The sequence below is a fragment of the Electrophorus electricus genome, chromosome 1 (genome assembly GCF_041902795.1).
Source record: "Electrophorus electricus isolate QZ-2024a chromosome 1, ASM4190279v1, whole genome shotgun sequence".
Taxonomy (NCBI): domain Eukaryota; kingdom Metazoa; phylum Chordata; class Actinopteri; order Gymnotiformes; family Gymnotidae; genus Electrophorus; species Electrophorus electricus.
In genome coordinates, this window is record NC_137497.1 from 5,491,666 (window position 1) to 5,513,059 (window position 21,394).

A 21,394-nucleotide genomic window follows, 5' to 3' on the forward strand; every position below is an offset into this window, starting at 1 on the left:
AAGAGTATATTTAGAATGTAGTAGTTTACTATTATTTCTCTTGTTTGTTTACAGACCATATCAGTGCACATCACATTATATCATCATAGTATGATGTTAGGTCAGTGATAGCGTGGTGGATAGTATTTTGGTCCACCAATAGAAAGGTTGTGGGTTTGAATCTCAGCTCTGCCATGCCACCATTGTTGGGCTCTTGAGCAAATCTTTTAACACTTTCAGCTCCAGGTGTGCTGTACAATGGCAGGCACGTGCTCTGACACCAGCTCAAAGAAACTGGGATATGCCAAGTGAAACATAACATTGTACAGTACACATGTGTATATGAATGTATGACCAAATAAAGGCATTCAAGATGGCCTAAATCTTAATCTAGCTGCATACAAACATATTAAACTACACTGCTTTATACTCAGTTGTGAGCATTACAATTTAATAAATGTCAGACTGCACCAGGAGAAGTATTGCATTCTATCTGGATGCTCTGCCAACATTCAGTAAATGAAGTTTATTCCACACTGACTGTTGTGTTTTCCTGGGCTCTACCAGGCCTTCCCAGTTTGATGTCTATCTATGAGTAAGTGAGGACAGTCTTTAAAGTGAGATCAAGAAACTTCCCCTACAGAAGTCATGTCCAGCATCATAGTACATTGGTGGAAGAGACCACAGCCTTCCTTTGTGGCTCTGGACCTCTTAAACTCCATCAGTCATGGAACTCTGACACTGAGCCACTGAGCTGGTCCCAAGTTTCTGTGTGGATCATCAAAGTCCCAGGAGCCTTAAGGCCCTATGAGGTGTTTCACTTCCATCTCCAGCTCTGGGAAGACCAGCCACATTCTCCAGAGACATTACTGTTGTAAAAGTAACTTGGGTTGCATTAGCTACCAGCTCTTTACAAATGGCTCTGAAGCCCCAGTCCCCCTTGCTGCTCTGGTTAATCATTATTTACTGGAGTCTCCTGTGAAAGTGTATACTTCAATAATGTATGCAAATGAAAAAACTCTCAAAATGAAAAATTGAAAATGAAAGACAAACTGTAACATAAATGGATTTACTGACTTCTGATACAAACTGACAATTTTTTTCAGAATTGGGTTTCATAGGTAATGTGTGAGTGTCACATTATTGTAAGTACCTCTTCCTAGTCATACAGGAGTAATGCATCATTTATAAGCATCATCAAGAAAAGCATTCATCCTGGTCTCAGACTCCATCCATCCTCTATCTCAGAGGCATTGTGCCATTTTATTGTTATGGATATATTGGATTTACTCCACTCTTTTGTCTTGAAAATCTAAAATTGTATTAGTCATAAATGGTACTGTAGAGCCCCTCAGATGGATAAAAAAACTCGCAAGGTGGTAGTGTTTTTATTTTCATATTGGTATCTTCAGTAACCTCTTCATGTGAATGAAAGGAGTTTACACTGTTCAGCTCCACACTTTTATCCATCCTCACCCTTGGGCATTATGTCGTTGCAATATTATGGCTATACTGGATCTAGTCCACACTTTCGGCCTGAAAAATAACATCTATATCTGAAATCCTGGTCTGTCAGCTGGAAAATGACTGAGCAACCAGGAATGTCTGAGTAGGCAGGAGGACAAGAATGGAAAATTGCCTCGATTATCCCAGAACAACCCGGTATCTCCCTCTGGTGGCCCTCTACTCATACTCTATCCACTGCTTTCTAACACACCTCATTCAGGTCCTGACGACATACTAGGGTATGTGTTCAAGGAGTGTGCTGACCAACTGGTGAACATCCTCACAGACATCTATAACACCTCCCTGAGCCAAGCCATTGTTCCTCAGTACTTCAAGGCAACTACTATTGTGCCACCAGCATTAATGCTCAATGACTACCGCCCTGTAGCACTCGCTCCCATCATGATGAAGTGCTTCGAAAGACTCCTTCGAAAGACTGGTGAAAGACCACATAATGTCAAGACTTTCTGCAACGCTTGACCCGCTCCAGTTTGCATACCGCCCTAACTGCACCACTGATGATGCCATATCAGCAGCGCTTCACCGAAACCGGACCCATTTGGAGAATAAGGACAGTTATGTGCAGATGCTTTTCATTGACATCAGCTCCGCCTTCTGCCTGCTGGTAAACATTACCGCTGCATGCGGTGCAAGACTGCCAGACTTAACAAGAGCTTCTTCCCACAGGCCATTAGACTACTGAACTCCCTTTAACAATACACACCACATTTATTTTATATATATATATATATATATATAAAAAAAAAATTTTTTTTAATATACTTCTTGTGTATTTATACTGTGTCTTGTCTCGTGCACTTACCTTTATATATAGTGTATATTTGCGCATTGGAGTTTGGAGAAACGCAATCTTGTTCAGCTGTGCATTACTGCTACTTGTTTAACAACTACTTGTTGTATAGTCTGAATGACAATAAAGCTGACTTTGAACTTTGAGATTCTAAGGCTGATGTTAAAGCCAGTAAATGATTTTCATATGTAAGGATTTTTTGCTACTATCCTTGTCTGTCTCTACTAGCAAGTGAACACTGCAGCAGCAAACAATTAGATGAGCACACACAGCAGAAAAGTGAAAGTGAAAGTAGTTACTAGTTCACTGTGAGACATTATCTTTTATGTTTGTTTTATCGTACTGTGTTCCTTGTAGCTGTGGAAATGCATTCAGAGATGTGAGAGCTTCCATTCTGTTCTTAGTTTAGCCACAAGCTGAAAAAAATGTTGCCAGAGGTGAGATTTGAATATCAACCACCAACCTGGTTAATACACAGTTCAGTGCAGGGCTAAGAATGAAAGTTATAATGAGAGTTTGTAGCGTACATAATTTACATAAATGTTTTGAAAATTAATAGTAGTGGAAAGTCACAATTACTTGCACATCCATTCTTTCATTTTTATTTTTTATGTACTTTCAAGTACATTCAATACATTTATTGTTTCACTTTTTATCTGAATAAATTCTCAATTGTTCATGGAACTAAAACAAACAGTGACTCTATACCTACATATTCATGAGAGAGAATGATAGCAAATGTCATTCCTGTATATGTAAGGCTGATTAACGGTTTCTGTGGTGTTCTCGTTTCATTAATAGCAGAATCTAATGCAATCAATTAATATACAAAACAAAGAAATCAGTAAATATTAGTTACAACAAATTTATTACAATATCTGCAAAAATGGCTCTCTCAGAAAATCTGTATTAAACAGTAAACCTGCAAAATGTATTTATGTGATTATGGAAAGAGAAGTGAAGAGTGTAAGTAGTGAAATTGGTGTTTTGGTGTTTGTCATGCAGCAGTGTGTGAAAATGGCTGGAGTTCATAGTCTCATAGGAGACCACAAACATCATGATGTACTGAAGCCACACACACAGGTTGCCAACACTCTTTGTTTCGAATATGATTTTGCATTAAAAGTAACTGAAATATGTTGATATGAAAATATATGAAAAATCAAATATGAAGATGACTGAGTAAAAAAAAATCACCTGATCATTCTTGTTGTTCATCTTTTTTGTGGAAGACCAAGCCTTCATTTGTCTGTTTGATTCAGTCTGTATTTATTCTGCCTCAAACAGCCTCAAAATGGCTTTAGAACAATCACTCTTAGAACAACCACTACTGTCTCCTCCACCAGATACACTAAGCAATGCAAGTTTTTAAACAGTTTTATTAATGTAAGGATATGTTTAGAAGTTATTAAGTCACTACTGTAACATTGAGAGGTAAGGAGGCAGATGCATGTGCGGATAAGAGCGAGATTTATTAAGGGCAAATCCAAAGTCATAGTCGTTAGAGTAGTCCAGGGTCATAGAGCCAATACATAGATTATGGGGATACATGATGAACCAAAAACACAAGTACACGAAGGCAAACAGGGGAAGCAGGCTACAACAGAAAGTAGGAAATAACACATGGAGGTAATGAAAAACAAAGTGTTAAGATAAAACATTGTCAAACAAACGCAGGCTTTGAAAAACAGACGGGCTTTCTAACACATCCAAACATTAAACATCCAAACACATAAATACAACCATTCAAATAATGAACAGCCAACTCCAAGGGAACCAGACAGGGTTTAAATACTTGAACTAATGAACACTAAACAAGGCGCAGGCGCAAATCATGAATAGTGAAAACCAAAACAGGTTTTGAAAAAAAACAAAAAAACCCACTTTTTTTAACAAAGGTGACTCATTAATTTTTTTGAATAATTATAAATGTATTATAAAATTCCAGAATTTTTACATTGTGAATGGAAATTACGGTAGCTTAGTTTCAAAACTTTCTGTTAATGTGAACACAGAAATTTGTTCTAACATCTAACACTTCAGCAAGTGTGATGAGTCAATAGATATGAACAAAGTAACTCATGGTGTTTTCAGATAATATAAAGCCTTTCCATATGACTTTTTTAAAAAGAAGATTAATCCAAAAGACCAGTCTGGAGAGAATACACTTTAATTTAAAAGAACTGATGATTCCAAACACTTATTTCATTAAATTTACATCACAGCAAAGCAAACTGGGCCTTCTCTGTTTGGAACACAATTATATGCGTAACAGTCACCATCACAACATCATGTGTTAGTAATTTAGCTCACATAAAAATTTACGGGAACACACACACACACACACACACACATTTTTAGTATGTATCATTTCAATACCCCTCTGCTTTAAGGGTTATATTTAGTTATAGAGTGAACACATGCTGTCCTACAATACATGCAAAAAACAAAAAATCTATTCTACACTATGAACAGCGAATTCCCATGAATATAAGCAACATACTCTCCATTCTTGCACTGGTCACAACCTCCCAAATTAATCCAGTTTCTGATACATCACATTAACTGCTCAAATGCAGTTACAGATCTTCAAATAGTCTCTGTTGCTTTTGTGTTGGATGACACGGACACTTTTCTCTGTGTCTGTCAAAACTAAAGAGTACAGGTATGAAAAATATGGCAGAGGTCACAGCCTCTTATGGCTGTTGTTGGTTAAAATAATTAACTATGTAAAGCTGTTCCAAACAATGAAGGAATCATGTATAACTTTGTTCTATCATAGTACACTGCTAGTGTCTTACTGAAGAATATACAACCTTAGTGTCCACCACTTCAGTGTGTCTTCCCGCTTTCTTGATTTTCTTATCAGAAAATTGTACAGCAGCATATTTAGAATCCTGCACCTGCAATGACAGAAAATATTACACTAGATGATAATTTTTTTTTTTTTACTTTGTCAGTGGTGGATTTCTTTAATCAATACTCATATCCAAATTGTATTACTGTAATCCTGAAATGTATTTTAAGATCTGATTCTTTTTATATTTTATGATTCTGTATTTGTGAAATTTCTGCTGTTCCAAAACCTTTCTAATTTGATCACAATTAGTTAAACTGCTTTCAGTTAATAAGTAAATCTTCAAATAAATAAAAATGTTCTTTCTTTTTATTTCTTTCCATATATATGTGGGTTTCAAACATCATGTATTTTCATAATTACCTCTTTCTCTTGTTGTACTTTATAGTCAGTTTCTGTAAGAATCAGTCAAAAATAAATTAGCTCTATTATTAATATAACATTAACAATATAACATACTGATGAAGTTTTTTTTCCTTTTCTGAAAAGTTGTATTTTTGAACATGTCTAAAATCTTAATGGATCAGTTTTAAACAGCAGTATCAGCAATACCATCATTGTGTTGTTTTATCCTCTTCAGCATGATTAGAAGAACACTGATGAGAATCACAATCACACCACCGAACACCACTGTCAGCATGAAGAAGACATCTGAAGAGCAGTGAGCTGGAGAAGAGATTAAAAGAAAGGAGTTATTTTTAAATGTGTGCATGCAACTTTGCACTGAAATTCATCTATGTCTTGCAGTTGACTATTCCTAATCATATTTTAAACAGAACATAAACACTGAAATGAAGAGAGGATGGTTCAAATCTAATTATAACAGTATAATAAGCAAAACAGGAACTGATCAGCAGAAGAATATGAGATAAACCTATTTCTGAACTGCCTTTGGAAGGTGTTTCATTTCGCTCTGGAAAAACAACAACAAAAACATTTGTTCAATTATTAATTCAGTTGCATGAATTTAATATAAATCTTAATATTAATCTTAATCTTCTTAGCTGAAGAATTTGAGATAACAAACCTTGATCAGAGGTGGTCTTGAAAAGTGTTTGGTTTCTCTCTTAAAAAAAAAATCTTATTGATGAATACAGTCACAGGAATTTAATAAAACGTGATTAAAAATTATCAAACATACCATATAAATGTTAATGAGTGATGTAATGTGACTGTTTTGCAAAAATGTTACCTGTTACTTGTAAATATGTTGCGTTACTGAAGTAAATATCAGTACTCTGCCAAATGCCACAGTAATACAGTCCTGAATCAGTGTGTTTCACTGCAGATATTGTAAGAGAGGAGTACTGGGATTTTACGGACATCACCATTTGCTTACTTTGATTAAAAAAAGAACAAGGGCTTGATGCAGAATATTTTAAATACAACTGGCATGCAACATGATGTGGAACAGAATGATCTGTGTGCATGAACCAATATATGCGAGCTGGTTCTATCCGGTTATACTGGTACCAAATGGTGACATCATCACCAGGTTCTGCCACCAATATTAAAGTGTCTGGAGAGCCCAGAGTTACTGGAAGCAAATCTGTAGTCCAGAAAACAACAAAAAATATAAATAAACACAAACTGTCTGAGGAGGACAGTATAAAAGTACATTCATCTTTAATCCTGGACACCTATCCATCTTTATCTTCATGACTTCTCTAAAACAACAGTTTATTTGCTCTATCTAATAATGTAAATTAGATTAGTATTACTTACAAATGCCATGGAACCGGAGAATCAGGAACAATATACAAACCATCCCTGTTATCAGACCTGAAGAGGAAATGTGTCTCTTGAATGACACTATGCTTTTTATTGTTGGAGGTGTGGCTTATACATGAAAATAATTGTTGTGTGTATATAAAATGTAGTTCATATATAAATAAGCAGATAATAGTAATAGTAGATAATAAAGAAGAAATTAAATAATTGTCATTCTTTGTATTTTTTTTATTACAACTTCACTGTTTGTGTTGGTTTATACTCGTACAGATGTCTGCCTGAATCATTGACAGACACCATGTTTCTTACCAATGAATATCAGATTTTTGCTAGTAGGCCTGTGCTTCCAGCTCTGTCCCCTCTCACTCTTCGGCAAACCCCGTCAGCTATGCTTAAATGTATGCAGTGTAAATCAGACCAAATACAAAACAATAGAAAACAAACCAAAGGTGTCAGTTTAACTCTAACACAAGGAAAATAGTCAAATATGGCTGAAAGTTACCATAATGGCTATATCTGTCAGTATTGTGTGCTTTGATCTTCTTGGTGGCTAGTATTAGCCACCAAGATCTCTGTTCTCTCCTGCCTTGGTGTGACTGGCTCAGCATGGAAATGTTTTCAGTCCTATCTGAAGGGACGGTCCTATCAGGTAACATGGAGAGGATCCACATTAATCCATATTAATATTTAAATGACCACTGACTCTGCTCCTATGTTGACTAACTAAAACTCTAGAACTTATTGTAGGGTATGGTTTATTGCATTGATGTTGACTGCTCCTATGTTGACTAACAATTACTTACTGTTTATTGTACTGCTTGTTGTCTGAGATGGAGCTTATGTATTTTGCACTTCTAGGCATTTGTATTGATCCCTTTATTTCAACAGTATCCTAGTTCAGTAGTATCTTGGACTCTAATCTACTGTACTGGCTAGAGTAGATGACAAAGCACTTCTGCAAGTCATTTTGGATAAGAGCATCTGTTAAATGCTGTAAATGTATTACTGATCCTGGCTTCTGTGTATAGGCAGGTAATTTCTGTATAGCTGACCAGTGCTCGATCCTTGTTTCATTCATTCATTCATTCATTCATTCATTCATGTCCACCAGTGTCCTAGTATGTTAGCCAACCATGGAGCCTACAGCTAGCAGCTGGATAATTTTGCTGTTTTTTTAGCCAGAAGCTAGTAGACATATATCATGTTAGGCTCAGGTCCTGACCAGTTCTTGGGCCTGGTACCTTAGTCATAAGTGCTGCTATATAGTGTTTTTGGGGGTTTGTGGGTTTTTTTGGTATTGCTAGGATTACTCTCTTTGGACTGAGGTAGCATTGAAATTCATGGGATTTACTGGAGCCATTTTTTCAGCTTAAGGGTCACAGCTCCAAGTAGTCCAATCACTACTGGGACAACTTTGACCCTCCACCTTCTCTCTGTTTCCTCAGGTGAACTTCTGTAATTAGTCAACAATAAACTGGTCATTGGAGTGACAAGGGTATCTAATGAGAACAGTGATCAAAGTTTTAATGCAAAGCGTTGACAGAAGAATCGAGGGTCCACAATGAGGAAGGAAAGCACCCAGACCCTGGTGTGCAGTATGAGCATAGAAAATAGCTCTTAAGTGAGCAGTCCAAAAACTTTGATGTGGTTAACCACCTTTGTGTTCATGCAAAAGCAAACTGTCAGTGCACAGAAATGCACACACATTTACACACATCTGTTTCCATCACACAGTGCTCTGGACAAAAGATACCTAAAAGACAAGTGCTAAATTAAACCTGAGTGCTATAACAAAACTTTAAATTTTACATTATAAAAAAACAGAATATACACATCTTCAATAATTTGTTTAACAATTGAAAAGCTGGTTTGTTAGTAGAATATGAGAATTTCAATGCCACATCTGTATGTGGTCAGGGGTCTCTGACAGTGTAGCTAGCTGTGCTCTATTTGGATTGAAGGATGGTTTAGGGTGAAGCTAGCCCAGTCAGAGTGTCTGTTAGGCAACATTTGAAATGTTCACTCAGCTGTCCTATAACATCCTGCATTAGGCAGCTCAGTTCAGTGGCCGACTGTGCGAGCAGGTTTACACTCCAGGGTTGTAACTATCAGCAAACAGAAAGAAACAAAAATGTAATGCAGCTTCAAAGAATGCATAGATCTGTCTGTATATAAAAAAGTACATAGTACTACCAGTACAACCAGTAAGAGTGCTCACAAAGCCAAGACAAAACAAGACAAGCTGATGTGTAACCGTGAGCCCTATAAAGAATAACAGGTGGGAGAAAATAGTTTCAACAAGAGAAGGGCCAGCAGTGGGTAGAGGGAGCAGTGTGAGTTTGTGACATTAACATAAATAAAAATACAACCTTCAAATATCATTAAATATTATGGTAAAAAATGCAGAGGGAAGAAAAAGGCAGTGAACATCTCTGACATGGAAATCAATTCAATTAATCTGGTAGTGCTCGGGTTAGCTACAGTGCACACTCCAGTTTGGAAGACATCTTCATAAAATGTGTGGATCAAAAAGTCTGACCACAGCTTAAAAAATGCACAGTACAGGCAATACAGTCAGCAAGATTGGAAAGAAAATAAGACAAGCGGATGTGTATTTGACACCTGATCAGCCCAATAACAGGTGTGAGAAAATAATCTAAACAAAAAAGCACCAGTTGTGGGGATGATGTGGCTTTGGGACAGTACCAAATGAAAAACAGAAATCTAAAATGTCAAACATTGTGGTTAAAAATACAGAGGGAAACAAATTTGTCAATGGACAGTGAACAACTCCATGACATACATAAATAGATGAGAGTAGTCCTATAGTGCCTGATTATCAGATATGTGTATGTTTATACATGCAGAATGTGAATCTTCCATCTGTAAAGTGTTAAACATCATACTCATGATATTTCTTATGCTTAAAATGTGATCTTCATTTAAGTTTCTAATGTAAAATGTTTTTCAAAAAGTTTAAAATGAAATTGTAAAAATGTTACAACCCAAGTGAAGCACATGTATCTACTGAAAAAGATGCACAGCAGTTTCAGGTGTTTGTAGTTTTGCCTGTAGAACAAAATATGTCTGAGTGATGTCACCGGAAAATGAAGACATATTCCTGATAGGTAGCGTATGACTGTCCCCTAGTGGTACATAGATGCCATCTTGAAACTTGTCCAGAATGAACCAATAACCAGCACCGTGTGATCTACAAGGGTATGAAAGTTCAGAACAGGATACAAGTTCATTCAGGTAGTGAGTGAGATTTACATGTTTTTTCAGTTGTTCCTGGTGCTGCACTCAGACCGAGCAGAACCACCAAAGACATGTAGCCTTGGTGAGGGGACAGCAAAAATTATTTTCACCAACCCAACTGTGCCTTTCTTTCTGGAGGGCAGGATTTTAAAAAGCTTTTAGAAGGCTAAAGTTTATTCATATACAAATGTCCATGTCTTTGGATAAATGGTGTTTGAAGTAATCAAAGAAAAAGGACGAAATTGCAGACAAATGTTACATTTGACACGTCACACGACGACTTGATCTTAAGACTGCTGCTTTTCCAACAAAATGTGCATGTAAAGAAACTAAACAGGTGGTGAGGAGCCTTTGTGTGCATGGAAGTAAACTGGATAAGTGCAATTACTTCACCCATTTTGGTTGACTTTAGCTAACATTATCCAGCTTTGCTAGCTAGTTAGCGTTAGCTAGGTTAGTATCTACATGAGTGACTTGCTAAGCTTGGTGCTATACTAGACTAAAACTACTCCATGTAGTTGAATTAGAGATTTATAGAGTATCTTATGATTGTGAATTCGATGTAGATCGCTTTTACAATAACGATAACATTTGTGTTTAGCTAGCTAGCTATTGTCATTAATAGCTCAGTGAGACGTTTCTAATGTTATTTCCCATAATGATCCAGCACACTTTCCAAACACTTACCAGTCGGAATTCCCAATTCTGATTGCTGGTTCAGGTTGTTTGTTGCTCTCTGGTGCAGCTTTTTCTGTCTGTCTCAAATCTAAATGGTTGAATTTCGCTGTTATGACATATTGTCACTGCAGATTCATCATCTTCATCAAATTCAAAAATATCTTCGCAATCTGTGAATTTTGCAGTGCTGGTTCTTCAGTCCACGTCAGTCATAATGGTGTTTGATGTAGACGTTGTTCACTATTGTCCACCAGTGACGTCACTTTGCAACTTTGTGGAATTTCTGGAGCGACATCAGGGTTTTCCGTCAATTTATATGAATTTCTAAGCATACTTATAAATATGCATAGGTAAAATTACAGTTCTATGATATTAAAATGGTATTTAACCTTTAAACCTGCTAAAAACTTGTGCATTGTTCTAAAGCATCTATAATATTTACTAGCAAAAACATAAAGACTCAAAAAGACTACGCAATTAATGAGTGCTTCTAGCAAGGTTCTGTGTGCTGTTGCAGAGCTGTTTTTTGAAATATCCAGTAGATAGTTTGTTATTGCAGTCAAAGTCACTGTACAGTCCATAGTGAGATGAAATGACGTTTAACTTGATTTACAATATGATTTGGATTAAGTTGTGACTAGATTCCCACAACCAGACAAAATCATTGCCATCATTCCACATCAGCATGTAAGCCAGATTAAAGTAGTAAATGTGGGTCATAACTGGGCCATCACTCATTTGCTGTCTGGGTGGGAAGCTGGAAAAAACAATGGAACAAAAGCCAAACAGCAGGCTCAATTAGGACTTAACACTAACAAGACCTGGAGAACTATTTGGGGAACTTCCCCAACTACAAAAAAAAAACCAAAAAACAAAACATAGCCCAAGAACCACCACTCTCCATGTTACCAATCCAGCACAGTAACACTAACATTAATCTGACCTCCTGTTCACAATAGTGCTTTTTACAACATATGTTTTCACAAAGCAGCTTTACAAATGTCTGTCCAAGTCCAATCCCCCAGTGAGTTCAAGGGTGATGTGAGTTCATCACCACACTGCATCTCCCATTCTCCACAGAAGCACCAGGATACGAAATACAATGATTAGCAATTTCTCTCTCAAAATAGAAAGGTTTTATACAGTCTCTTGTTTTCCTGAAACATATTTATCATGTGTGCTATTATCCAATCAGTTAAGCAGTGAAGCACTACAGGTTAGGGCCATAAACTAGGAGGATACATGCTGGTTAACTCCAGCATTAACACTAACATTACTGAACTTTCTCAGTTCTGAGGACATTTCTCAGTTCTAAGGACTTACAAACTACCAAAGGACCATCAGCCAGTTTTTATTATGTAATTGCCTGATAGAGAAGCATTGAAGTTGATGCTGTACTGTGCATTTAGAAAGAAGCCTTATATTTCCTGGGTGTGATTGTATATATGTGTGTCATCACAATAAATCACAATACATCTATTTCTCTCTCTCTCTCTCTCTCTCTCTCTCTCTCTCTCTCTCTCTCTAAGTATAACACAATATTTCTGTAGAAATATAAGCGCCATTACACATGAATTAGATAGTGAAGCACTACAGGTTAGTAGCCATAAACTAGGAGACTGCATTCCGGTCAACTCCAGCATTGTTAGGGTTAAATTTTGGTGGCGGAGCCTGAAGTGCCCCTCACAGTGCTTTCTAACACCTCATTCTGCTTATGAAGGACTGCATACATAGCTGAGGTGATGAATCAGATGTTGTAGCACATGTTCACCTCTAGATGGCACACCAAAGCAGCATTTGTTTATTTCTGCATTACTGCTTACTGTGCACAAGACCATAACATTTTCTGCTAATAATATAAGACACTTATGAGTCTAAAAACATTCAGATTCCTGAGCAAGAAAATAAAATTCACATATACATACAAAATGTGTTTTTTAAATACATTTGAGAGTGTATATTTCACCAAGGCTGAATTTGTATATTTCTGCATAACATCTTTGTTTACAAAACCTGCAGATGGTCAGGCTGTAGTAACATACACATATGGTAAATATCACATTCAGGGTCACCACTAGATGGCGTGCCAAGGCTGTATTTGAATATTTCTGCATTAAGTCTTTGTTTACAAAACCTTAACTATTCCATCTGCAGAGGGTCAGGCTGTAGTAATACTCACAGCTCTAACCCCAGCTGGAGAGGGTCAGGTTGGTAGTCAGATCAATGAGACAAATCTGAAGGAAAAGGATAGGTTGAACTCTGACAATTGATTGTTGTGATGAATGGTAATCCGTGGTTAATGGTGAGAAGTTTACATGAAATGTTTTAGCCAGAAATTCATATTAATTCTTACAGTTCCTTTATGTTTACTGTTGCTGCTTCAGCCAGTACTCATTTTTAGAAGATCATCCTTTGCTTATGAATATGAATCTCCAGCTTTTTGGATTTGTGACCACACTCATCACATACAGTATATATCACACTACCACAAAGATCAGTGTAATGTTCAATCAACTTTAGTTCACTTAGGTTTCTGCAGTGCTTTTACAACAGACGTTGTCTTAAAGCAGCTTTAGACCCAACCCAGTTGAAGCTCTAAAGGGCCAAAGTCGTTTAGGTCTAGATGTTTAAAAAGTGACTGCCATAAAAATTATGTAGGATCGTATAAAGAAGAAACCTTGGGTAGAGTCCAACTTTGCAAGGAAAACCCATCCTTCGTTGCACGACACGCACACATCATGTTCCTGTCTGTAATTCTGAGCACTGTTACCTATTCATATCTTCTTGGTCTACTGTTTGTTGTGTGAGTTGTTCAGTATTTCATTATCTTTGCAGTGTTCCAGTGATTCCATATATTTCCCAGTTCTTAAAGATGAAGATGTCAGTGAATATCTAAATAGTTTTATTATTTTATGCATGAAATCCATTACATAAATAATTCCTGCAAAAATGATGTGCTATTCCACTTCTGGTCTGTCCATTTCAGTACTAGAATGCATAGATGCATCATTAAGTCATTGTTGATCATGGTTGTACCTGCACTTTGCAGAACCCTTCAGCACATCATACATGAACAGCTGAATTACTGTAGTTGATGTAAGATGAAGGCAACTTCACTTTGTACATGATCTGGAATTTTATATGAAACACAGTCATAGAGATTATTATGAAATGTCTCTATATTTAAGCAGCTTTGGTATTACATTTGTTCAAAAATTGTACACTTGTCTTTGTCCAATATATATTCAGTTACAAAGGCCTGACATATTTGGTCTCTATTTTCTGCCTTTCAGATCTATACACTGTGTTATTTATATACTGGTATATGACATTTTTTTCAGTAGTGCGAGATGCACTCAGGGATATTTTAACCACAGAGATGTGGGAACTTCTGTTCAATTCTGTTCTTAGTTCAGCTGCAAGCTGAGAAAATGTTGCCAGAGGTCACAGTTGAATGAGATCAGTAACACAGATCAGTCACAGATCAGACACCAACATGCACACACAGCTACAGATGTTTCCATCACACCATGCTGTGGATGAAAATGCCTAAAAGTGCAGAGCTAAAAGTATAGTTCTATGATATTCAAATGGTATTTAGTTAATGGAATATTTGTGATTCTGATTAATTACAAAAACATTGCAGATGAATCTGTACATTCTCACTATAGTCCACAAACTTGCATTCACAGGACACACATCACTTAAATTCACTTATTGTGTAGAGAATTCTGCCACTAGCAGAATAAGCCACATCACTACTTCGTGCAAAGACAAACTGGACATGCACACATGCCTACAGATCTGGTTCCATCACACAGTGCTTTGGACAAAAACGTATACAAGACCACAGCTAAATTACAGTTATGTGTTTAATCTTAATATGGTAATTAATTAATGGAATATTTGTGATTTTGATTCATTAGAAAAATCTTGCAGATGAATCCATGCACTCTCACTACAGTCCACAAATTTGCATTAACAAGATGCACATCGCTTCAACTGCCTTACTGCGCACAGAATTGCACCACTTTGAATTCCACAGTAAACTGCTACTGTAAGCACAGAACATGACAGCATAAGGTGATGTATTGAAAAAGGGAGAATATAAGTAAAACTAAAACTAATCCAAAAAATTCAAAAAGTGGAATTTAAGTTCATCCTCATGCAGGAACATTTTACCTTTTTTATGTAAAAAGTTCTTCTTTATCCAGGAACAGAACAGTTGTACAGTTAGTACCACCAACATTATTAAGTGCTGGTGGTATAAGCATAATGTGGTTAGAGTGTAAGAGGTGCTAGCATTATTCATATGTTTTTATAGCTGCATTGTGAGTCGCAGAGAAAACATGGTAGCTTTCTCCCTATGACAGTGGGAGTTATCATGTAATAGGGGCTGATAGTTGATGGTTATTGTTTCTAACTAACACTGTGGTAATTAATTGCAAATAAATAAATGCACACAATGAATCAATGAACATATGCAAATAAACAAGTTTTGTGAGAACTAAATACTTTCACATTCTAAAGAGTTCCTTATGAAACCCAAAACAATAAGAGAAGAGATTTTTTTAAAAAGGTTTATGCCAAAGACAGGCCCTATTTCACCAGAAGACACTCTCAGGTCATGTGAAGGCTTGTTTTAACAGAGCTCCTCAAATGAATGTCGGTGATCAGTCAACAGAAAATGGGTTGGAAAAAAGCAGGGGGTATCTAGAGAGAACAGCACGCAGTAGTTGTTGATGTAGGATATGTGAAATAAAACAGAGGATCCATGCAGAGGTTGGAAACTATTCCTAGTGCAGTGCAATAAGAGCAGAGAGAACGGCTGCTAGTGTAACAGCAGACAGGAAGGTGGTTCTATCTCAGGCTAGGATGATGCTATGATATAACAAACCCACTGTTTGCTGTTTATGTGCAGGCGAACTACTTGCACACAGACAGACACGCCCATATACCCTCACACCTGTTTCCATCACATGGTTTGCTATAAAAATATAGCATGACTGGATGTTTAAAAAATTGCTAAAATATTGACAGGGATTCTGAAGCATTGCAAGTGAATCTGGTCTCTCCCAGTACAAACAATAGACACTTTTCATGTGTTTTTTTTTTGTGTGTATGAAAATAATGCTTGGTTTACAAGTTCTCTGTTACTGAAACATAACGATAAACATTTCAACAAACACGTGAGTAGTGTGTGAGTGTCATCCATGTGTGTGTTCTGATCCCCTTGCTGTTGATGAAGGTCAGTGCCTCATCTCTTCTGTGGACCCTCAGGATTGGCATAACCAGGCTGAACACGCCTCAGTGCATGATGGAGTTTGGATCACATCCCAGTGCTGAACACGTTGCAGTCCATAATGAGATTTAGATAAGTAATACATCTGATGCAAAAATACTTTACATCTCTCCTAAGACATCTGCTGGATGATAAAATCACTATACTGGCTTTAACTCAGTCAAATGTGTTCATGAGATGCCTTGAGCTTACCCAGACCAGAGGGCAATACTTATCATTAACATTAATCATTAATGTAGTTTCTTCAAATGTATCGCCTACAAGCGCAAAGTGGACCAGTGCTAAGGAGCGACTCCCACCACACGAGGCAGGAGACCATGTGTGTGGTGATTAAAGACAGCCAGGCACACAGGTCTGCTGTACGGGTACGTGGGTCCATACACCATCATCCACCGTATTAACGAGGTCACCTGTGGGGTTGGCTTACCGGGGAGCAGTCATGCATTTTCGGCTTTCCAAATCTCTGCCCTGAAGCTCATGATCCCAGGATGAGAGCAGTGTTGCTGCCATATATACACACACACACACACACACACACACAAACACACACACACACACACACACACACACACACACACACACACACACACACACACACACACACACACACATACACACAAACACACACACACATACACACACACACAAACACACACACATACACACAAACACACACACACATATACACACACACACAAACACACACACACACACACACACACACACACACACACACATACACACACACACACACACACACACACATACACACACACACACAGAAACAGAGAGAGTCCCTCCTTTATCCAGTACTTTCTAACACACCTCATTCTGCTCATGAAGGAATGCATACATAGCCGAGGTGCTGAATCAGATGTTGTAGCACATAGTCACCACTAGATGGAGTGCCAAGACTGGATTTGAATATTTCTGCATTACGTTTTTGTTTACTATATACAAGACCTTAACTATTTCACCTGCAGAGGATCAGACTGTGGTAGTATTAACAGCTCTAACGGTGACTGGCAAGGGTCAAGTTGACAGTCATCTTACAGAGCCAAACCTGAAGGAAAAGGAAATGTTGGATGGAGAAAAGGGAGTATGGTGGTGAATGGTAATCAGATTAATGTATAATACCTGCAGAAACAGTGTTTAAACAGATTGTGTATGAGCTATTAAGGTTGAAGACGATTGATATGAGAGGAAAAAATAAATTTCTCTGGACTCTTTTGGATATATAAATGGATGATGTATACCTAATTTACAGATGTAAATTGTATCGTTAATTGTTAATGTATAGAGTGAAGGTAGTCTGGGTCCTCCGGTGGATATTGTTTGTGAGGATTTTTTGATGACGTGTTTGTACTGAATTGAATTTTCTCAGTAAAGTCAATTTAAAAGATGTAATCAGATTAATGTTGAGTAGACAGCATGAAATGTTTTAGCTAATAGGAACTCCTATTAATTATTACAGTTCATTTAAGTTTGTTTCTGCTGCTTCCTTATCAGTCTGTCATCATTTTTAGATCATCATCATGTTCCTGAATAAACATGATTCTCTACAGCTCCTTGGATTTGTGACCACTCTTGTTAGTAATTACTGCACCCATCACATACTGCAAATAACACAAATGATCTTAAAATTATTTACTATTCCACTTATTGTCTGTACATTTCAGTACTAAGACCACATAGATCTATCATTAAGTACTTATGGGTGACAGTTAAACTTACACTTTGCAGAACCCTTCAGTACATTATACATGAACAGCTGAATTACTCTAGTTGATGGTAAATGAAGACTAATTTACTTTGTACATGGTCCAGAATGGTATATGAAACAGCCATACAGATTATAATATGTGTCCATACTTACGCAACTAAGATATTTAAAAAATGTTTTTGTTTTTCCAAGCTCTATACCTGGGTACACTTGTCAGTTTTCAGCCTTTACATCAGCAAAAACCTGAAATATCTGTAAACCTTTCAGATAAACACACTGTCATTTATAACAATTGTATTTGTCTTTTTTCAGTAGTGTGAGATGAACTCTGAGGTTTTTTACCACAGAGATGTGAGAACACCTGTTCTGTTCTTAGTTTAGTCACAAGCTAAGGAACCTTTGTCATAGGTCACAACTGAATATCAACCACCAACCTGGTTTATAAAGAGATCAGTCACCGGGGTAAGAGTGGAAGTTAGAATGAGACTTAGTAAAATTACATATGTTCTGTAAAATTTTAGTGCTGCTGGAAAGTAACACAGTTTAATAGCTATTCTATAATTATTTTCTAGCACTCAAGTTGTAACAAAATGCTGTAGGTATGCTAATGTAGTTTATCTAGCTGTATTGATTCATGTAGCAAAATGATTCATGTAGCACCTTTTACAATACAAATGATTACAAAGCAGCTTTACAAATATATGGGTCCAGATAAATTAATGCATGAAACAAAGCAAATGGTGCAGATTATATACAACAAGTGTACTGCAGTGTCTGAAATAAAGCTTGAACAGTAAACCTGCACAGTTTATTTCTGTGACTGGCTATAGAAAGAGGTGTGGTTAGTGTGTGTGGTGAAAATGGTGTGTGTTTATCATGCAGCAAGGAATGAGTGAAAATGGGTCACAATCTTTTTTTTGGAGACCACAAAGACCATGATGTACTAAAGCCACACCAATGCATGTAGCCAAAACTCGTTGTTAATCATATTTGAAAATATGAAGATGATATAATTAAGTAAAATATTATAATTTTGTTCAACAACTTTAGGGTTAGAGTTAGCTTTCATATTCTGTCCTATTATTACTATAAGAGATATAGAACTGAATCTATTACAACAGAAATGATCTGGGATTGACACTTGGAGTAAAATTGCCTCAAACAGGTATGTGGGCAGGTGTTCACAGTACAAAGTTGGTGTAAATATTGCCTTATTTTGTTTTTTTTATGTAATGTCAGGATAACTTGATAAGTTTTCAGTAAAAATGTTTCAATGTATGTTTGATGGCCCGAGTACCACAGGACAAGGAGCAGGATGGATAGACCTCTCTCAACGCAGACAGACACAAACATGAACGAGAAGTAATAAACATTAATGCACTCACATTTTACAGTCCAGTGAACATAGACACAGGCAGAAACATGAATGATTCCAACCAGTAAATGCATACTAACATGACCGTGAACCACACACACACACACACACACACACGAACAAACGAAGAATGGGGTGCAGGTGTGTGCTAAAAGGCGGGCGAGGTTACAAACAAGACACAAGTCACAACTAACTGAACTCGCACTGCACGTGGCGGGCCATACTACGTGATCAGTGGGAAGTGGACCATACAGTGACAGTATGTTTATATATAAACATACTCCAGGTGAGCAACAGTGCAGGTGAGTAACTGCAGTGTACTGCAGTAAAAGGTGTACAAATATTCACAATTGTAGTGAAGTACACAAGGTTTCCAGGGAAACAGGATGTTCAGACAGAGGTCCAAATTTATGACGTTACTAATTATCAATTTAAATAATCTAAATTTAATTAACTCAACACCCTGGTGTCACTGAATGTTACAAAATATGAGCTTAATAAGCTCACCCAGTATCATTGCACTGTGAATTAAGTAATGGTAGCTTGGTTTGTTCACTTTATTTTAATGTGGATATTGAAAAATCTATAATTCTTCCACAAATGCAATGCTAGTCAATAAATATGACCATAGTTAAGTCATATATAACTCGACATTTTCACTTCATATAAAGACTTTTCGCATAATTTATTACAAATGAACACTGCAGCAAAAGACAATCCATTTTTCTTTCCATTTAAGTCACATATTGCATCTTTTCAAATATCAAATCAAACAAGTCAAACCACACTTTTTCTGATTAGAACACATTTATATACACATCAGCCAAAACACAAAAAATTCTGTCAATAATATAGCTAAAACACACACACACACACACACACACACACACACACACACACACACACACACACACAAAACATACATTCTTCCATACAATCTTTTACTTCTCTTCTACTTCCTTTTTTGCAACAAAAGCACTTTTACAAAGACAAACACATAAACAACAATAAAAAAATAAAATACAATTGAGCAACTACTCATATATAAAATACAAGTATAAAGTATAAATACAAAAGCATGTGCACATTGCTGGACTTTAAGTCTTTACTCCTGTGCTGAATTGTTGAACAGTAGCACTAGAATGATCTGTTGTCAATACAACATACTTATGGGCTCATACCCTGGTGACATAATGCATTACCCAAACTATTAAAAACTTACATTAGTCACATGAAACTTCCAAACTCTCCTGGATTAATTCAGTCTATGACTCATCACACTCTCTGGTCAGTCACAACAGTGTTTACAGAGCTTCAAAACTCTAATGTTTTTGTATTTGATGACATTGACACTGCTTACTGTATGTAAAACTACACTGATTGCTATATGTGAAACTACATTATGCACGATTACTATTAAATATACTATTACATATATGACTGAGGTCAAAGGTGAGGTCATGAACTACTGTGTTACCTCTCATGGCTTTAATCACTTAGAATAATATATATATATATATATATATATATATATATATATATATTAGGGGTGGGACTTTAACGCGTTAATTTCGATTAATTAATTACAGGGAAAATAACGAAATAAAACATTTAACGCATTTTAATCAATCACACTTTTGCACCGTGGAACGTTTCTTAGTGCACGAGTTCTAGGCATACAGATTATATTGACGCACAATGTGATGAGCATGATGGAGATGACGGAAGAGGCTACGCTGGTGGATGGGAAATTTAAATACAAGAAACTTCCAGATGGAAGTACAAACAAAAATGTTGTTATTTGCACTTTATGCAGGAAGGAGTTTGTTTATCACAGGAGCACTTCCACACTTCGTTATCACCTCAACGCAAAACATGTTGGGGCTAGCGCGCAGGTCAGTAATGTTAACTTAGCTGCTAAATGTGTTAGTATTCCTAGGACGAGCAAACAGTGTCGCCAGTCAACACTCGACCACATGTCGAGGTTCACATTCAGAAACAAAATGTCAAAGTCCACGTCAGACAAAAATTCACTGGTGAGATGGATTGCTGTGGACTGTCCTGCCACGTCCGTTCCTTGTGAGATACGTTTCTCACTTGCTGGTAACATAGTTCAGAAGAAGAGGGCAGCATTGACCTCTGAAAAGGCTAGTTTGTCTCAGTAACTGGCTGAG

The 21,394-nt window shown here is 36.8% G+C and overlaps 2 protein-coding genes, 1 long non-coding RNA gene and 1 pseudogene across 7 annotated transcripts in view; 1 reads left to right on the forward strand and 3 right to left on the reverse strand.

Annotated features, from left to right (window-relative positions):
* The window catches only part of LOC145656918 (uncharacterized), a 234,143-nt gene that overhangs the window by 17,918 nt on the left and 194,831 nt on the right, over positions 1-21,394 (reverse strand). The gene's annotated exons all lie outside the window — the stretch shown is intronic.
* LOC145651154 (uncharacterized) overlaps positions 1-21,394 on the reverse strand; it is a 139,265-nt pseudogene that overhangs the window by 12,923 nt on the left and 104,948 nt on the right.
* Positions 3,643-7,004, reverse strand: LOC113568703 (uncharacterized). Of its 3 annotated transcripts, XM_081709882.1 has the most exons (8): positions 6,879-7,004; positions 6,346-6,702; positions 6,181-6,219; positions 6,028-6,066; positions 5,706-5,819; positions 5,517-5,548; positions 5,113-5,199; positions 3,643-4,948 (listed from the first exon to the last, which is right to left on the reverse strand). In XM_081709882.1, exons 1-8 carry the CDS (start codon positions 6,919-6,921, stop codon positions 4,943-4,945), a joined length of 717 nt encoding a protein of 238 aa, XP_081566008.1. In that variant the 5' UTR covers positions 6,922-7,004; the 3' UTR covers positions 3,643-4,942. The 3 variants fall into 3 exon arrangements, 2 of the variants coding, with proteins under 2 accessions (XP_081566008.1, XP_035382150.2); XR_014122502.1 differs by having other exon boundaries at positions 3,646-5,199; positions 6,181-6,233; XM_035526257.2 differs by having other exon boundaries at positions 3,647-5,199.
* The window catches only part of LOC145643330 (uncharacterized), a 31,119-nt gene continuing 30,522 nt past the window's right edge, over positions 20,798-21,394 (forward strand). The window contains exon 1 of one of the 3 annotated variants that reach the window (XR_014122525.1): positions 20,798-21,115. This is a non-coding gene — a long non-coding RNA (uncharacterized LOC145643330). The remainder of the gene's footprint in view (positions 21,116-21,394) is intronic. The other 2 variants (XR_014122524.1, XR_014122527.1) reach the window with 2 other exon arrangements.